Raw genomic sequence first — 15,613 nt, 5'->3', positions numbered from 1 at the left:
TCTTAAAATTATAATCAACAGTAAACAAAGATCACATTATTCCAGACAATCTTATCAATAAACATAGAGAATACTTACTTACATCTAGATAGTGAATAGGAAGGGCAGTTCATAAGTTCTGCGAGTTGCCGGACTGGCTGAACGAACTGGTGTTGAGGCTGGATGAGGGAATGTTCTTTGAAGTCATCTGAAACATAGATTATAAGAAGGATTATTGAAATTATTCTAATATAAAATTGCTCATCTCATCTCAAATACACCGCCAGTTTAGTATTCCTTTTTGACATAAATCCCCACAGTATATAGAGTCAACACACGAGAATGAATAAACAATATGAAGACAAATATTTATACATAATTCCTAACAACAAAATTAAAATTTTGAAAAACCCGACATTTTTATCGATATCCATGACATAGTGGACCAATTTTCATGAAACATGGCTAGTGGACCAATTTTCATGAACACTAAGACCACTCCCGACTAATTCAGCTTTCAAACAAAAAAAAACTAAATCTAAATCGGTTCATCCGTTCAGGAGCTATGATGCCACAGACAAACATACACACAAACAGACAGACAGTCAGACACGTCAAACATATAACACCCCATGGTTTTTGCATTTAGGTGTTAAAAATCAGGACTTAGTTGGTCAACTTAATAAATGTAGCATAAGTACTCAACAACTCACCATCTGTATCCTATGTAGCTCATCCATGGCCTCCGGCAGCAGCGGCTTCACCGAGTTGATCTCCATCATGGTCAAATGATCCAGCCGACCGTAGCTCCCTCCCGCCTTCATCAGCGCGTCCATAGATGTCCGCAGCTTCGACATGCGGATGTCCCAGATGTCTTTGATTATGGTCTTGATCTCGGCGGCCCGGGGAACATCCTCGGGGGCTGTGCCGAGGATGAGCTTGGCTTCTACCATGTAGTGTTCATTAGGCATTTTTGTGAAGAACCTGGAAGATTATGATAGGTAATTATTTTAGTTTGTTAGAATACTGTATGTTATGCTTAGTCAATGCAGTTTTCGGAAATGATAATAATATAGTATTGTTTGTCTCATTGTACACAAATTAGTTTAAATAAAAGAGGACAGGATTAAGACAGTCTTCAAGTAGTAAATAAGAGAAGTAAATAATAAAAGATTATCTTATTACTTAGTGCAAATGGTAGTAGTAGTAGTAGTAAGCACTTTATTACACGGAAAAAAATTACAAGTACGTACAGTGAATAAAAACCAAATTAGACATCAATATTACGCGAAAAGAGCTTTTTTTATAAAGAAACAACAGATCAACATATTCAAATGTAGAAAACGAACAAAGTGAACGACGTTTTTAAACAAAAACAACACTAACCTCGAGGTTTTCTCCGCCTCCTTAATTCCTTCTAGAACTTCGATATCCATCCAGTCCGGAGGCACCATCCGGCACTTCTGCTTCTGTTTCAGCATCACGGCCAGCCACAGGGGCACGTTCATCGGCAAACCTGCCCGAAGGGCCCAAACTCGCCGCAAATCAGGTAAATCTTGTCGTAAGTGAAATTCGGGATGATACTAACTATTCTGTTCTCCCCTATGAACTCTATTTCGTAGGGATCCATTGTTTATACGTCCCAACACTTTTACACTGCAATTTTATCAAGAAATAATAGTAAATAAACAATAAAAATATCAAAAGCCGGATAGCCTTCGGATAGCATAGCAGGTTTGATTTGACAGTTTTGACAGGTAGGTTAGATGTCAAATGGCCGCTGTACACACATGGCCAACAGTTCCACCAACCCCCTTGGCCATGTGTGTAGAGGGCTACTTGGCCGTAAGTTGGCAGTTGGCGCTTGCGCTTGCCGGCCAACCGATTGGTGTCGGTTTTTTGTCCACACATCAAAGGATCTTGGCGCCAATTGCCAACTGCGTTTACACGTTGGCGCTTCATTCAGTTGGTCGTCAGCCGTCAGAGAGGACGGTAGTGAAATAATAAGTTTATCTATGTCAATAATAGTGTAGATTTTAGGAAATAAAATAACCTTGCAAATGTTTAATGTATTTCCTAAAAAAGATAAATGTTCTTATCATAATATTAAAAAAATTGTTAATATATCAAATAATTAAATTTTACTACGGGGTTATTATTATTTAATCAAATTTTTCTGTCAATGTCTATGATCTAGAATTTCCTAGACTTTTCCATTCCACGTCCATCTTTCATGAAGAGCCAATGCCAAGTGATTGGTTCGCCAATGTGTAAACAGCGGCTCTTATCTTGGCCAAGGGGTTTCACAAAGGGCTGGTGGAACCGTTGGCCATGTGTGTACAGGGGCCAAAAGGAAGAACCGCGGGAAAAGACAGACTCGTTTGTTTATAACAGCGCCATCTTTCAACGTTTGTCAGAACTTGTGAACTTGTTTTGTCTGAGTCACGGAAAAGTTGTTCAACTATTGTACTAGATGTCGCTAACAACCTTATTTTACAAAATTCAACAACACGAATTCTCCAGTATCAAACTTTTTCAATTGGAAACAGAGAAAAACATTAAAAAACTAAACAAAGACGATCATTATTTCCAGTACGTGAGAAATTAAAGTCGATTTATGACGCGATCGAAGCAAATGGCTTCGAGCAAAGTGCAAACTCCTAATTACTAGCAGTAAATTAGGGTGGACGGTTGACAATGTCTCAGACGGTTAATATTTATGGGATGACGGGGCCCGGACTTTTGCCTCCCCAACGTCTGTCATAGCATAGACTATAGTTAAGGTTTGTTGAAGGACTTTGTACCTTACTAGGGTATTTTATGTGAAGTTGTGGAAATTCGGGGTGCTGAGTGTCGTAGTTTAAGTTATGGGGCTTATGGGTATCTGTTTTATCAACGTTAATTTGAACTGTTTCGAGGGGCATGGTTTCAATTGAAGTTTATACTCATAGCATCGCATTTCTGCCTATTGACTTGCTACTCATATTATCAACATAAACACCTTAGATAGTTTGATGTCGCGTAGGTACCTACATCTAATTAAATACAGGCGGATAAAAAGATCTTTTCCTAACGTGACTTTGTTCTAGGAGTTTTCCCGGAGCAGAGACACATTTTATCGTAAATAAACAGGCCCGTTAATCTCTCGCCATCGCCAGAACGTGTAATAAGTGTGAGTGCGGAAGATTTATAAAATAAAAGCAAACTCGCACGGCAAATAAATAACAAATCTGTCTGCACGAACGAAAAAACACATTGTCTCCTCAGACATCTTTCTCCTTAAATCTGCATACAAATTCGTGAGATCGCGCGCAAATTCACCCAGTCATTTAAAACCCATTCTGTTTGTGGAAAACGCCGTTTTTTGCCCATAAATATGTCTCGGTGACAGTCAGCATAGCAGGGCGACATCTGGCGGGGCGCGCGGCGTTTCGTACACTAGTCACGCCGCTCGACGATAGATGGCGTAGTGCGTCACTCAAGAGCGAATTCTTCGTTTCCACTGCATTAGGTCTCTGTAAATAACAGTTGCCTTACTTGGGGTATAAATATTGTGTGCTCTGATTAAATGTTGCTGCTGTTTACGTGGATGTTCGTTCTTTATTTATAGTTTTACTTCTCGCGCCTAAACTTTACGTCGGTATCCATTGATAACAAATATGACAGAGTACCTAATGTTTATTGTTAGAGTCAGACTACGTTAAGTTTTCATGCCAAGTATAAAGTACTTACGTCAAAAGCTATTCAGGAATATGTTAGCATCAGGGCCCGTAACTTTCATGCCGCTGACATAAATTTGACGTCACGCTGCATATAGCATGATTCAAGAGTTTTATTCAATAATTAATCATTATTCATCAATCATTTTAATCATGACTTCAAAACTAATCTATTAATACGTGAAATAATTAATACCTACTTGATACGTGAAAATTCAATTAAATTATTTGTTTACTTTTTTAAATTCATTTTATTAAATATGTTTGTTACCATATTTCAATAAAAGTTTTGAATGATTCACGGTTATTTTCATTCGACTTATACTGACCGGGATATAGACCGTGATTACCTTTTTGATTTTTGTCGAGCTGTCGATATGATATAATCGTCCCACGATAAGTTTGCAATGATTTTCACAGCCTCGCCAGTGCAGATGTTATTTTAAACGTCAAACTTTGATGAAATTATGACGTTTACTTAACCCTTGCAGAGGCGGGGCTATTAAAATCTATGCAGACTTATCGTGGGACGATTCTATATATGATGTCGATGATGCATGCAACTGCGTCGAAATATCGGGAGCTCGACAAAAATCAAAAAGGTAATCACGGTCTATATCCCGGTCAATATAAGTCTAATATTTCAATAATTATTAAAAAAAACAAATTGTTTCCTTTTCGTTTCACGTATCAAGTAGGTATTAATTATTCCACGTATGAATAGCTTACTTTTGAAGTGATTTGTACATGATAAAAATTGATTAATGAATAATGATTAATTATTACAATAAAAATATTTGAATCACCTATATGCAGCGTGACGTCAAATTGATGTCATCGGCATGAAAGTTACGTTAGTTACGGGCCTGGTTAGCATTAATAATGGGCAAGTTTATGCAAAGTTAGCGTGGTCAGAATGTAATGTTGCTAAACCTTTGTAACTAATTGTCATGATTATCTCTGTACAAATACAGATATTCTGAAAGTAATAGTATGACGTACGATTGGAACTGCAGAGACACGCACTATAAGCGGCAGCCGCTTGAAATGTTTTATCAAATGTTCTCGATAAGTTTTTTTTACAAACAATCTTTCGTTCTCAGAGAATTTTGTTCTGCTGTCCGGTTCTTCATGTTTTTAGGGTTTCGTAGTCAACTAGGAACCCTTATAGTTTCGCCATGTCTGTCTGTCCGTCCGTCCGTCCGTCCGCGGATAATCTCAGTGACCGTTAGCACTTAGAAAGCTGAATTTTTGCGTTTTATTTAATGATCTCTCAAATACATAAATAAAGACCTGGAAGCGCATAACTTACATTTTATATGTATATCAATCACGTCCGACATAAGTGGTAAAATAAATTTGGTACCAATATGTATATCAATCACGCCGAAAAGTGGTAAAAAAAAAAAAAGTGTGTTTTGTTAATGTAAAGTGGGGACTGTTTTTTTTTTTCATTCCAACCCCAACGTGTGATATATTGTTGGATAGGTATTTAAAAATGAATAAGGGTTTACTAAAATCGTTTTTTGATAATATTAATATTTTCGGAAATAATCGCTCCTAAAGGAAAAAAAAGTGTCCCCCCCCTCAAACTTTTGAACCATTTATGTTTAAAAAATATGAAGAAAATCACAAAAGTAGAACTTTATAAAGACTTTCTAGGAAAATTATTTTCAACTTGATAGGTTTAGTAGTTTTTGAGAAAAATACGGAAAACTACGGAACCCTACACTGTCCGTGGCCCGACACGCTCTTGGCCGGTTTTTAATCCTGAGTTCCTGACTCCTGAAAACAGATTGGTGACCCCTTCTTTAAAAAACTGTCCAACATTTCAATAACCTATGTGGCGAGAGACAAGAACAAGAATGTGTAAGAGTGCCTCCATTTAAACGAACTTAAGCACGAATCCACTATCCAGCAATAAAATCTGAGCGTATAATAAGTAGCAGCAAGTTTCGCGAGTAATTAATGTAATTATCCGTTTAATAGCCCCCGGTAGGCGCAAATGTGATCTAAATTACTATTCGGCGGAGATAAGTTAAGAGGCTGGCTTTGGGTGCAGTTGCGCGGAACCTTTGCGATCAAGTAAAGGATGTCGCCACTGAAGCGAGGAGTAGAAAGGAATGGTATCTGTAATTTAAAAGGCGCCTACTGATGTGAGTCCGCTGGACGGCAAAGGCTTGTCTTCTTCGATGCTGACTTTTACTTCTAATTCTAACTGATCGTCACAGTGATGCAGCGAAGTAGTACACATAGATTACAACCTAAGGCCCCGTAGCCGAATGGCATTTCTCCGACGCCAAACGAAAGCGATACGCCGCTGGCTCTGTCCCGCCAATACGCAAGCGCGATAGAGATAGATATCTACTAGCGCTTCGTTTCGTGAGCGTTTCGTGAGCGATTGTGCCATTCGGCTAGCCACCCAGGCCCCGTAGCCGAATGGCATTTCTCCGACGCCAAACGAAAGCGATACGCCGCTGGCTCTGTCGCGCAAATACGCAAGCGCGATAGAGATAGATATCTACTAGCGCTTCGTTTCGTGAGCGTTTCGTGAGCGATTGTGCCATTCGGCTAGCCACCCTGATTTTGATTGAGGTTTACTAAATAATATGATTTATATAATATGAGCCGGTTCTTGAACAAGTTCTAATTCGTGAGACGATCACTTTGTATATTTCGACTACTTTACATTCTTTTATATTCTTTTGCCAACTAGCGATCCGCCCCGGCTTCTTTGCATGGGGAGCAAAACATAACGTTAGTGCCTTTTCACATTATCCGATCCGATATCGGATGTAGGACCGATATCCCATATATTTACGCCGCCATCTTTGATTTTCGCCTTTGAAATTCTTCCTTCATCCGGTATCGGATCGGATAATGTAAAAACGCACTCAAGGTAATAAGGGGTAAGAAAATCAGCCTATTTTGCTTGCTATTTTGCCTTGAAATCAAGAGTGAACAGGCATCTTCTGGGCGAGCTCACTCCATCGTAGGCCACGTCTTTGCCTTTGGCTAGTATGTGGTCAAGAGTAAGCCCATTTATAATAATAAAAAAAAAAAAGATTAACTGGATGAATCTCCTCTCCAACCTTCCCAATACAAAGCTAAGAGACACAGAAAGCAATAATTATTAATAAAAACAATTGTAGCGGTCCCCTGCCAGCCGCAGCCTAACTTGAAGAAAGTTGCGAAGTTGCAGCAGCCACAGATAACAATAATTCACTTAATTACCTTCTTAAACGTATTCACCACAATCTGTATTTGTGGCCAAAGTTCTGTGTGAAGATTCTTTTCGCGACTCCGCGACTTTATTCGCAGTCTTTAAGAAGTTCTGAGGATTGAATTTCATGCAATTCCTTTTTTTATGATATTAGGCAGCAAATGAGCAGCTCAGACTCCTGATGGGAAGCAGACATCGCTGCTCATGGACAAAATCAGGGCAGCCACTTATGCGAACCTTAAATACCTGCTTCTTGAAGAAGGAATCATAATTTTGGAAACTTCTCTTCGGTGCATTGCTACCCCATTTTACGACCAAAAATCATTTAGATTCCCAAATTCAGTTAAGACGTTAATTACCACGGACGGACGGCTACGATCGCAGATATAGGAAGGAAGGAGATCGGACATGCCGGAGATTTGTTTGTATTAGAAGGCGTTTCACCCGTCGAACAATGTTCTGTGTTACGGTAGTGCAACAAAAAGGTACATAGAGATTCCGAAATGGATCTCTGCTCAAATATCGCTTTCTTTATCACTCGTTTCACCGTTCTAACTGCATTCTCACAGGCCCCATTAGATGCCGGATGATAAGGGGCTGTGAAGATGTGCTCAATGAAGTTACGACTGGTATGCTCTTTAAATTCCTTACTAGTAAACGGTGGGCCATTATCGGTGACCAACTGTTTAGGCAAGCCATACCTACTCCAAAGCTCAGTAAGTATATTTATTGTAAAGCTAGCGGCCGTACTGGGAACTGGAAATACCTCAATCCATTTCGACATTGCATCTAGCACGACAAGATACACTTTGCCATTAATAGGTCCCAGATAATCTAAATGCAGCCTCGCCCACGGGCGCGCGGGCCATGGCCAGGCGCTGGGCGCGTGGCGCGGCGGCTGGTCCGCCTGCGCCGCGCACACCGCGCACGCGCGACACGTCGTCTCCACGGCCTCGTCGAGCCCGGGCCACCAAACATAGCTGCGGGCCATCGCTTTTGATTTCACGATGCCCATGTGTGGTTCGTGAATTATTTAATTAATTATTGTGGTGTGGAGCCGATTAAATGAAACACATGTACGATTCCGTAGACGACTGTATTAAGACTGTCTATACAATGTGGCATGCAAACTTAACTCTATGTCTATACTATACTATAACATAAACTACGTACACACCTCATCTGGGGGGTGGTTGAAAAAAATAAATTGAATGTATACATTTCAATTTTTTTAAACACACAATAAAAGGACATGAGCTTCATTATGTATTACTCGTATTACGAGTGGAAATACTTTTCCTTAATATTAAATCAATGTAATTATACTGTAAGCTACTACAATTCTAGTTGTTACATCATTAGGTATTTAACAATACAATGTAAAAAAAAATTCGTATAAGCAATAATGTATGACCTATTGTCACATATTGAAAGGCTTAGTCCTATTTTTATGAACAAGATCAACCTTGTCATCTAATTCTAACTTAACATTTATTCCAGTATCCTCGATTACTTTATAAGGTCCTTTAAAAAGGTTATCGAATTTTTTGCCGGTTTCAGATTTAACTAAAACCAGATCACCCTTTTTATAAGTAACCGAATTTACTAACTTATCATAGTAACATTTTCGCAACTCTTTAGTTCTTAACAAATTTTCCTTAGCGTCTTTATGAGCTAAACGTAGTCTATATTTCAGTTCCAATGCATAATTATCAGGGTTATATATAGGTTCAACAGCTTTAATCAGATTACTAGGAGTTTTACACTTTTTTCCGAAAACCAACTCAAATGGGGAATAATTTGTGGCTGAATTTATTGTTGTATTAAAAGCAAAACACCAGAACGGTAACCAGTGGCTCCACGTATCGGGATGTCCATCACACTGAGTTCGCATAAACGCAGCTAGGTGTTTGTGCATGTTTTCCAACGCACCTATGGATTGGTGGTGATACGCGGTCGAATTAAACTTATTTATTCCTAACAACTTACACACTTCATCCATAGTAGCTGACATGAACTCCGCCCCGCGGTCTGTCGACATCGCGTCGGGAATCCCGTATCTTAATATAAAGTTATTCACTAAGGCTCTTGCCACACTAACTGCATCCTTACGTTGCAATGGGTAAGCTTCAATATATTTGCTTAACTCACATTGCAGCGTTAGGATGTACTTGTTACCTTCAGTGTCCGTGTCCAGCGGTCCTAGGATATCGAGGTATAATTTCTCGAATGCTGACGCTGCTGTAGTTGTGATAGCCATTGGTTGTCGTATGTTTTTAGAGTGTTTCGTTACTTGGCATTTACTGCATTTTTTCACGAAGTTTCTAACATCACTCTCTAAACTCGGCCAATAATATTTAGATTGTATGTTACTTACCATTCGGCGAACGCCGGCATGTCCGCTCGTTGGTAGTAAATGATAGTCGTTAATGATAACTCGTCTCTCATCCTTGTCATCTATTCTTATTATATTTCCTAGTATTTTTATTCTTGGTCCGGACCAATTTTTAATCGACTTTATTTCATTTAACAAAGTTTTTATGAATAACGCGTTTTTAATATCTTTTACTATACATAACTCGTCTACTTTTATTTGTTTACAAAAATCACTTAACATATTCACAAATACGGCTCGCGTGAAGTGTGACATATAGTTAAGGTTTATGTAAAGACGTAATTTACTCTCGGCGTACGCAAAACAATCTTTTTCTCTTGTAATTAATTCTTTTTTTCTTAACTTTCTTAACTCTTCTTCAGATTCAAACAACATTTCTATGCAGTTATTAGGTTTTCTTAATATTTCCGCAATTCTCGGTTGATCAGGCCTTGAATTCTCGGATGTACTAAGATTACCACGTATGTCATCACTTGGTGTATTACTTTGTATTAACTTTCTACTCTGTGCTCTCGTCATAACAGTAACTTGCTCGCCCATACTTTTTAACTCGTCCGATGTAATTGTAATTCGACTTAAAGCATCCGCTGCAACGTTTGTTTTTCCCTTTATGTATACTATTTTATAATTATATTCCTCCAATTGAATTATAAGCTTTATCAACCTGCTTGATGGGTCTTTCATGCTATAAAGATACAGAAGTGGCTTGTGATCCGTCATGATTGTAAACTGTTTTCCGAACAAATAAGGTCTAAAATAGCGAATACTCCAAGTAATTGCTAAAAGCTCTTTCTGAATGACTGGGTAATTTAACTCGGCCTTATTCAAGGGCCTGCTAGCGTAAGCTATAGGTCTCATATCTTTGTTACAAAGTACAGAACCGATTGACCTTGCAGATGCGTCAGTTTGTAAAATATATTCATTATCTGGGGAAAAATCTGGGTATTGTAAAATTGGCGGTGTTATGAGTTTTGTTTTTAATTTGCTAAAGGCATTTTGGCATTCGTCTGTCCATTTAAATTCTACATTTTTCCTACATAATTTGTTTAATGGTAGTGTTATCTCTGCGAAATTTGGGATAAATCTTCGGTAGTAATTGCAAAACGCTACGAAGCGCCTAACCTCGTCACTATTGGATGGTGTTGGGTAATTTTCTAAAACTTTTGTTTTCTGTGGATCGGGTAACACACCTTCTGCTGAAACTATGTGTCCTAAATATAGTAACTGTTTTTTCAGGAATTCGCATTTTTGTGGGTTAATTTTAAGGTTAACTTTCCGTAATCTCTCCAATACATCAGTTAAGTTTCTATTATGCTGGTCCATATTTCTACCGAAAACAATTAGGTCGTCCATATATACAAAGCACTTTTCGTAAGAAAGGCCTGACATTGCTATTGACATTACACGTGAAAATGCACTTGCACTCAGTTTTAGGCCCATGGGGAGTCTTTTCATGCGGAATTGACCTTGGCTTGTTGAAAATGAAGTGATATTTCTGCTATCCTCATTCAAGGATGTTTGGTAGTAAGACTGTTGTAAATCAAGATGACTAAAATATATTGCACCGGATAGGGAATCTAAAATATCTAAAATATTTGGGAGGGGGAATTTATCGTCTTGAATAACATTATTTACTTTTCGGTAGTCTATGACTAATCTCCACTTTTTGTTATTGTCTTCAGATTTTTTAGGTACTAAAAGTATGGGACTATTCCAGTCGCTATTCGATTCCTCTATTATATCATCTTTGATCATTTGTTCGACCTGTTTATTAATTTCTGACTTCATTGACACTGGTATCCTATAAGGTTTTGTATAAATGGGTTTAGTGTTTGGTTTCAAAATTATGCTTTGGCTCAATATATTGGTAGTTCCTAACTTGTCACCGTCCAAGTAAAAAACGTCGGCGTATTTTGCACATATTGACTCTATTAGTTTACGATCTGTGTCATTTAAATGATTGAACTTTATTAACGACAGTAACCTTTTCACTCTTTCTAGCCCATTTTCTGATTTTTTAAAATTGCAAATATTATAATTATCCAAACTTTCCAAAACGGGTTCGAAAATAGGTAACTTTATATCTTCGTTCCCTGTGTTTAAAATTCGTACCGGTATTCTACCCTGCTTAACTTTACTTATACTCCCCGCTAAAAATATATTTTCGGCTAATTTCCTTGAGTTTACGACATAAACTTTTCCTAAATCGAATGATTTTACTTTAATTAAATGTGATGATTCACTTCTAGCCGGTAATGACAAAAAAGTTTCGCTATCGCTGCCTCTTTGTATTTGTAACACACACCTTTCGTTCCCACGGTGTAAAGTGAGTTCGTCAGTCGTAAGGTCTATAATTGCACTATAAGTTCTCATAAAGTCAAGTCCGAGAACACCGTTCGCATGACATGGCATATCATGATCCTGCAATATATGAAATCTATGTACAAATGATATTGTATTACCGTAGTTTAAAGTCACGTCAGCAACATGTGTACTTATGATACTACCGCCAACGCCTGATATTATAGTACTCTTCTCATATATCCGTGATTCTATGGGAACTTTACTTTGTTGTAGAATTGATATACGTGCGCCATTGTCAATCATGAGAACAAGATTTTTGCTACCGGCGGTGAAATTTATGTAGTCTAATCCGTCACATATGGTTAAAACTTTATGATCGAAAAAACTGTATTCTGTCTGTCTCGTCTCTTGTTGTATCGTGGGAGGTCTGCGGTTCGTGTGTACATGTATACACGTTCCCTCGGCGTCCACGGCTCGCTCGAGTTCCGCTATGTCCCCTAAAAATCGCACGTTGTCCGCGACCCCTATGGAAATTATTGCTAGGGACAGTACCTCTATTTGTGGAGTAGCGGGTCCATGTGTTTTGGTAGGCTCGAGCTCGATTATACTGGTAGCTCGTCCCGCGCCCGCGCCAGGCGTAGCGCTGGGGCTGCTGTGTACCTCGCGTGTAGCCGCGGTTCACATTCATGATTACGGGCTCGTGCTGGGGTCGTGCCAGCTCTTCATCCTGGGCCGCTCTGACGGCCTCCTTCAGCTCAGTGTATTCTCTTGCAGCTAGAATGGTACTGAGACGGCGGTTTCTCAACCCATCTGTAAATTTTTTTATGGCCAGGGACTCGTTGATTGGTCTTAAAATATCACAAGCGGCCGATTTCCCGTCGGCTTGCGCTATCGTTAGACCAATGAACAACTCCTCTATTTTATCACCGTATTGGACAATAGACATATCCTTTTGTGATATATTATTTAACTGTAGCAAAAGAGAGTTTGCGGATTTCTTGGGTAGCAAATATTTTTTTATATCGGCTACTAGTTGGGTAGCGGTGTCATATTTAGACTTAAGTTTTAACTGTGCAATTTTGTTGAGTCGTGTTTTTAGAACAAAAGAAATCAGCAATTTCTTTTCGCTACTATCTGTTAACATGTCATCTAACATTTCTATTCCTGCTATCATTCTTTCGACAGTTTCCTCTTTATCATCTAAAATTGGGATTATGCTATTAGCTTCTCGTATTTCAAATTGTTTCGCCATTGTAGTTGGTTTTACGGATACACTTTCTATAGCTTTATACTGTAAAATTTTATTATAAACTTCGTCTATTTTCTCGCACAATAATTCCGAACTTACACATTCTTTTGACAGGTCATCGACATGAAGAGATGCAATTATCTGTTTATAGTCCTCATATATTAATTGCGCATCATTGATTTTTTCTAAACCTAGCTTTTGTTGCCGTTTAACCTCACCTAATTTTCGTAGATCAACTCTTATTTTTTCTAACTTATCGTATATATTTTTTAAATCTAAATCCATACCCTTGACATCACTTTGACGTACAGAAACTTTCACACTTTCCACTTCACACGCGCGTAATCACGTTAAAGTTCATCCTCTGTCCTTCCGTCTCCCGTGCTCTGCTTAAACACCTTCCTCCGCCTCGTCTGTAGTTGGCGTCGACCTCTTCATTGACAGCCTGGTCTGCAGACGTGTCCATACTTCTCGCCTCACTGCTTTCTGCACATATTTTTCATGTGCTTTCTTTAAGAACTTGTACAGTCCGCAGCAAACGATGAGAGCCAAAACCACGAACAACACGGTTATAAGAACGTTATTTATTCTAGTATGCTCGTTTGTGCCTGTTGCGTCGTTTGATCCAACCGCATTTTGGGTTATAACGACCTCTTTCTCCTCCTGTTTGCTGTAGCTGTTACCCATGTTATTTATTAAATTTTTATTTAGTGTATTTCACTTGGTAATTTAATTATGTCCCTCGTGCAATCACTTGTGCATTTGCTCGCGTCTCACTGTTAATTACATATTCCCACGACTAAAAATGCTGATGTCAGGCGCCCTCGTCGCGGCGGCGCTCGCGTAAAACGATGTCACGGTCGCCATGTGGTGTGGAGCCGATTAAATGAAACACATGTACGATTCCGTAGACGACTGTATTAAGACTGTCTATACAATGTGGCATGCAAACTTAACTCTATGTCTATACTATACTATAACATAAACTACGTACACACCTCACTAATACCTTGGTTCTGCAACTTTCAGGTATCACCACCCTATGCCCCCACATTAGACAGCCGAGCTCTTCGTACAACTCTTGTTTCCTATTAAAATATGGCCTCAAGTTCTCGATATCGCATTCTGGTGGCCAACCGTCCCTCACGTACGATAGTACCCTACTGAGCATCGCGTCCTTAGCTGTTTTTAATTTTACTGCATTGTAATCTAACAGTAAAGCTCCTTGAGCGAAATGCAAATATGTCTGCTCTGGAATTGTAGCCTCCTCAGACCGCCCCGCCTCCGGCAGCCGCGACAGACCGTCCGCGCAGTTATCTGTAGTTTTGACATATTCTATCTCGTAATCGTACGCTGACAAAATGACAGCCCACCTCTGCAACCTACTAGCGGTCATTTGAGGAATGTTTTTATGTTGCCCAAATATAGAAACCAAAGGTTTATGATCGGTGCGTAATAAAAACTTGCGTCCGTACAAATATTGGTGAAATTTCTTTAACGCAAATATTATTGCTAATCCTTCGCGATGAATCTGGGAATAATTTCTTTCCGCGTCACTAAGCGACCTTGACGCAAACGCAACTGCTCGCTCGCGCCCCCTGTCGTCCCTTTGTGAAAGCACTGCCCCGACGCCCTTCGGACTTGCGTCACAAGTCAGCACCAGTTGCAGGTCTGGATTGTAATGAGCCAGGACCTCCGCACTCGTAAGCAACTTTTTAACTTCCCGGAATGACCGCTCACACTCTCCGTCCCAGTTCCAGACCACATTCTTTCGTAACAAGTTATACAATGGTGCTAATATAAAACTAATGTTTTTAATGAACTTCGCAAAGAAATTTACCATCCCCAAGAAAGAACGTAATTCGGACATGTCCTGAGGAGCAGCCATTTTCAAAATTGAATTTACTTTTGACTTATCTGCCCTTATCCCTTCTTTGGAGACCACATACCCAAGATACGTTACCTCTTGTGTTAAAAAAACGCATTTACTTTCTTTCAACTTTAACCCGTTTTCTAACAAGCGTTGTAGAACCAATTCCAGAGAGCGTATATGCTCCGCCTCTGACTTACCCCCTATTATGACGTCATCTAGAAATACCTGAACGTTAGGAATACCCCTTAATAAACCCGTCATTATCCTCTGGAAAATACCTACACTTGATGCCAGTCCGTAAACTAAACGATTATACCTGAAAAGGCCTCGGTGGGTATTTATTACGGTATATATTTTAGACTCATCTAGTTCTATCTGGTTGTATGCTTGTGATAAATCAATCTTGCTAAAATACTGATTACCGTTTAAACCTACTAACACGTCATCAATTTTAGGCAAAGGATAACGATCGACCAGTAAGACGGGGTTCAAAGTAGACTTATAGTCCGCACATAATCTAAGTGTGCCGTCCGGCTTAGGAATAGGTACCAGTGGCGAGGCCCAGTCGGAGTGGTCCACGGGCTCGATGACGCCCGCGCGCAGCATGGCGTCCAGCTCGGCGTCCACGCGCGCGCCCAGCGCGTACGGCAGCGGCCGCGCGCGGTGGAACACCGGCGCCGCGCCCTCGCGTACCGCCAGCGTCGCCTGGCCGCCCGTGTACCGTCCCAGACCGCCACTGAACAGCTCCTTATATCTGTCGAGCAATTTTACAATCTTGTTATTTACTTGCGACACAAAATTACAATTTACTTTGGGAATAGGTATATCCGGAATTTTAATACCTAATTCTGCCAACCATTGCCTTCCTATT

At 39.6% G+C, this 15,613-nt stretch overlaps 1 protein-coding gene across 1 annotated transcript; it reads right to left on the bottom strand.

Moving 5' to 3' along the window:
- LOC125228383 (probable DNA replication complex GINS protein PSF2) lies at positions 1-1,689 on the bottom strand. The gene is given in 4 exon segments (XM_048132933.1): positions 1-187; positions 693-963; positions 1,366-1,501; positions 1,504-1,689. Coding segments are annotated over 4 exon segments (591 nt in total). The 5' UTR covers positions 1,610-1,689; the 3' UTR covers positions 1-109.
- Between the last annotated feature and the right edge of the window lie 13,924 nt (positions 1,690-15,613).

The sequence above is a fragment of the Leguminivora glycinivorella genome, chromosome 7, assembly GCF_023078275.1.
Source record: "Leguminivora glycinivorella isolate SPB_JAAS2020 chromosome 7, LegGlyc_1.1, whole genome shotgun sequence".
NCBI classification, from domain to species: Eukaryota; Metazoa; Arthropoda; class Insecta; order Lepidoptera; family Tortricidae; genus Leguminivora; species Leguminivora glycinivorella.
This window is presented reverse-complemented; position numbering and strand designations above follow the sequence as displayed.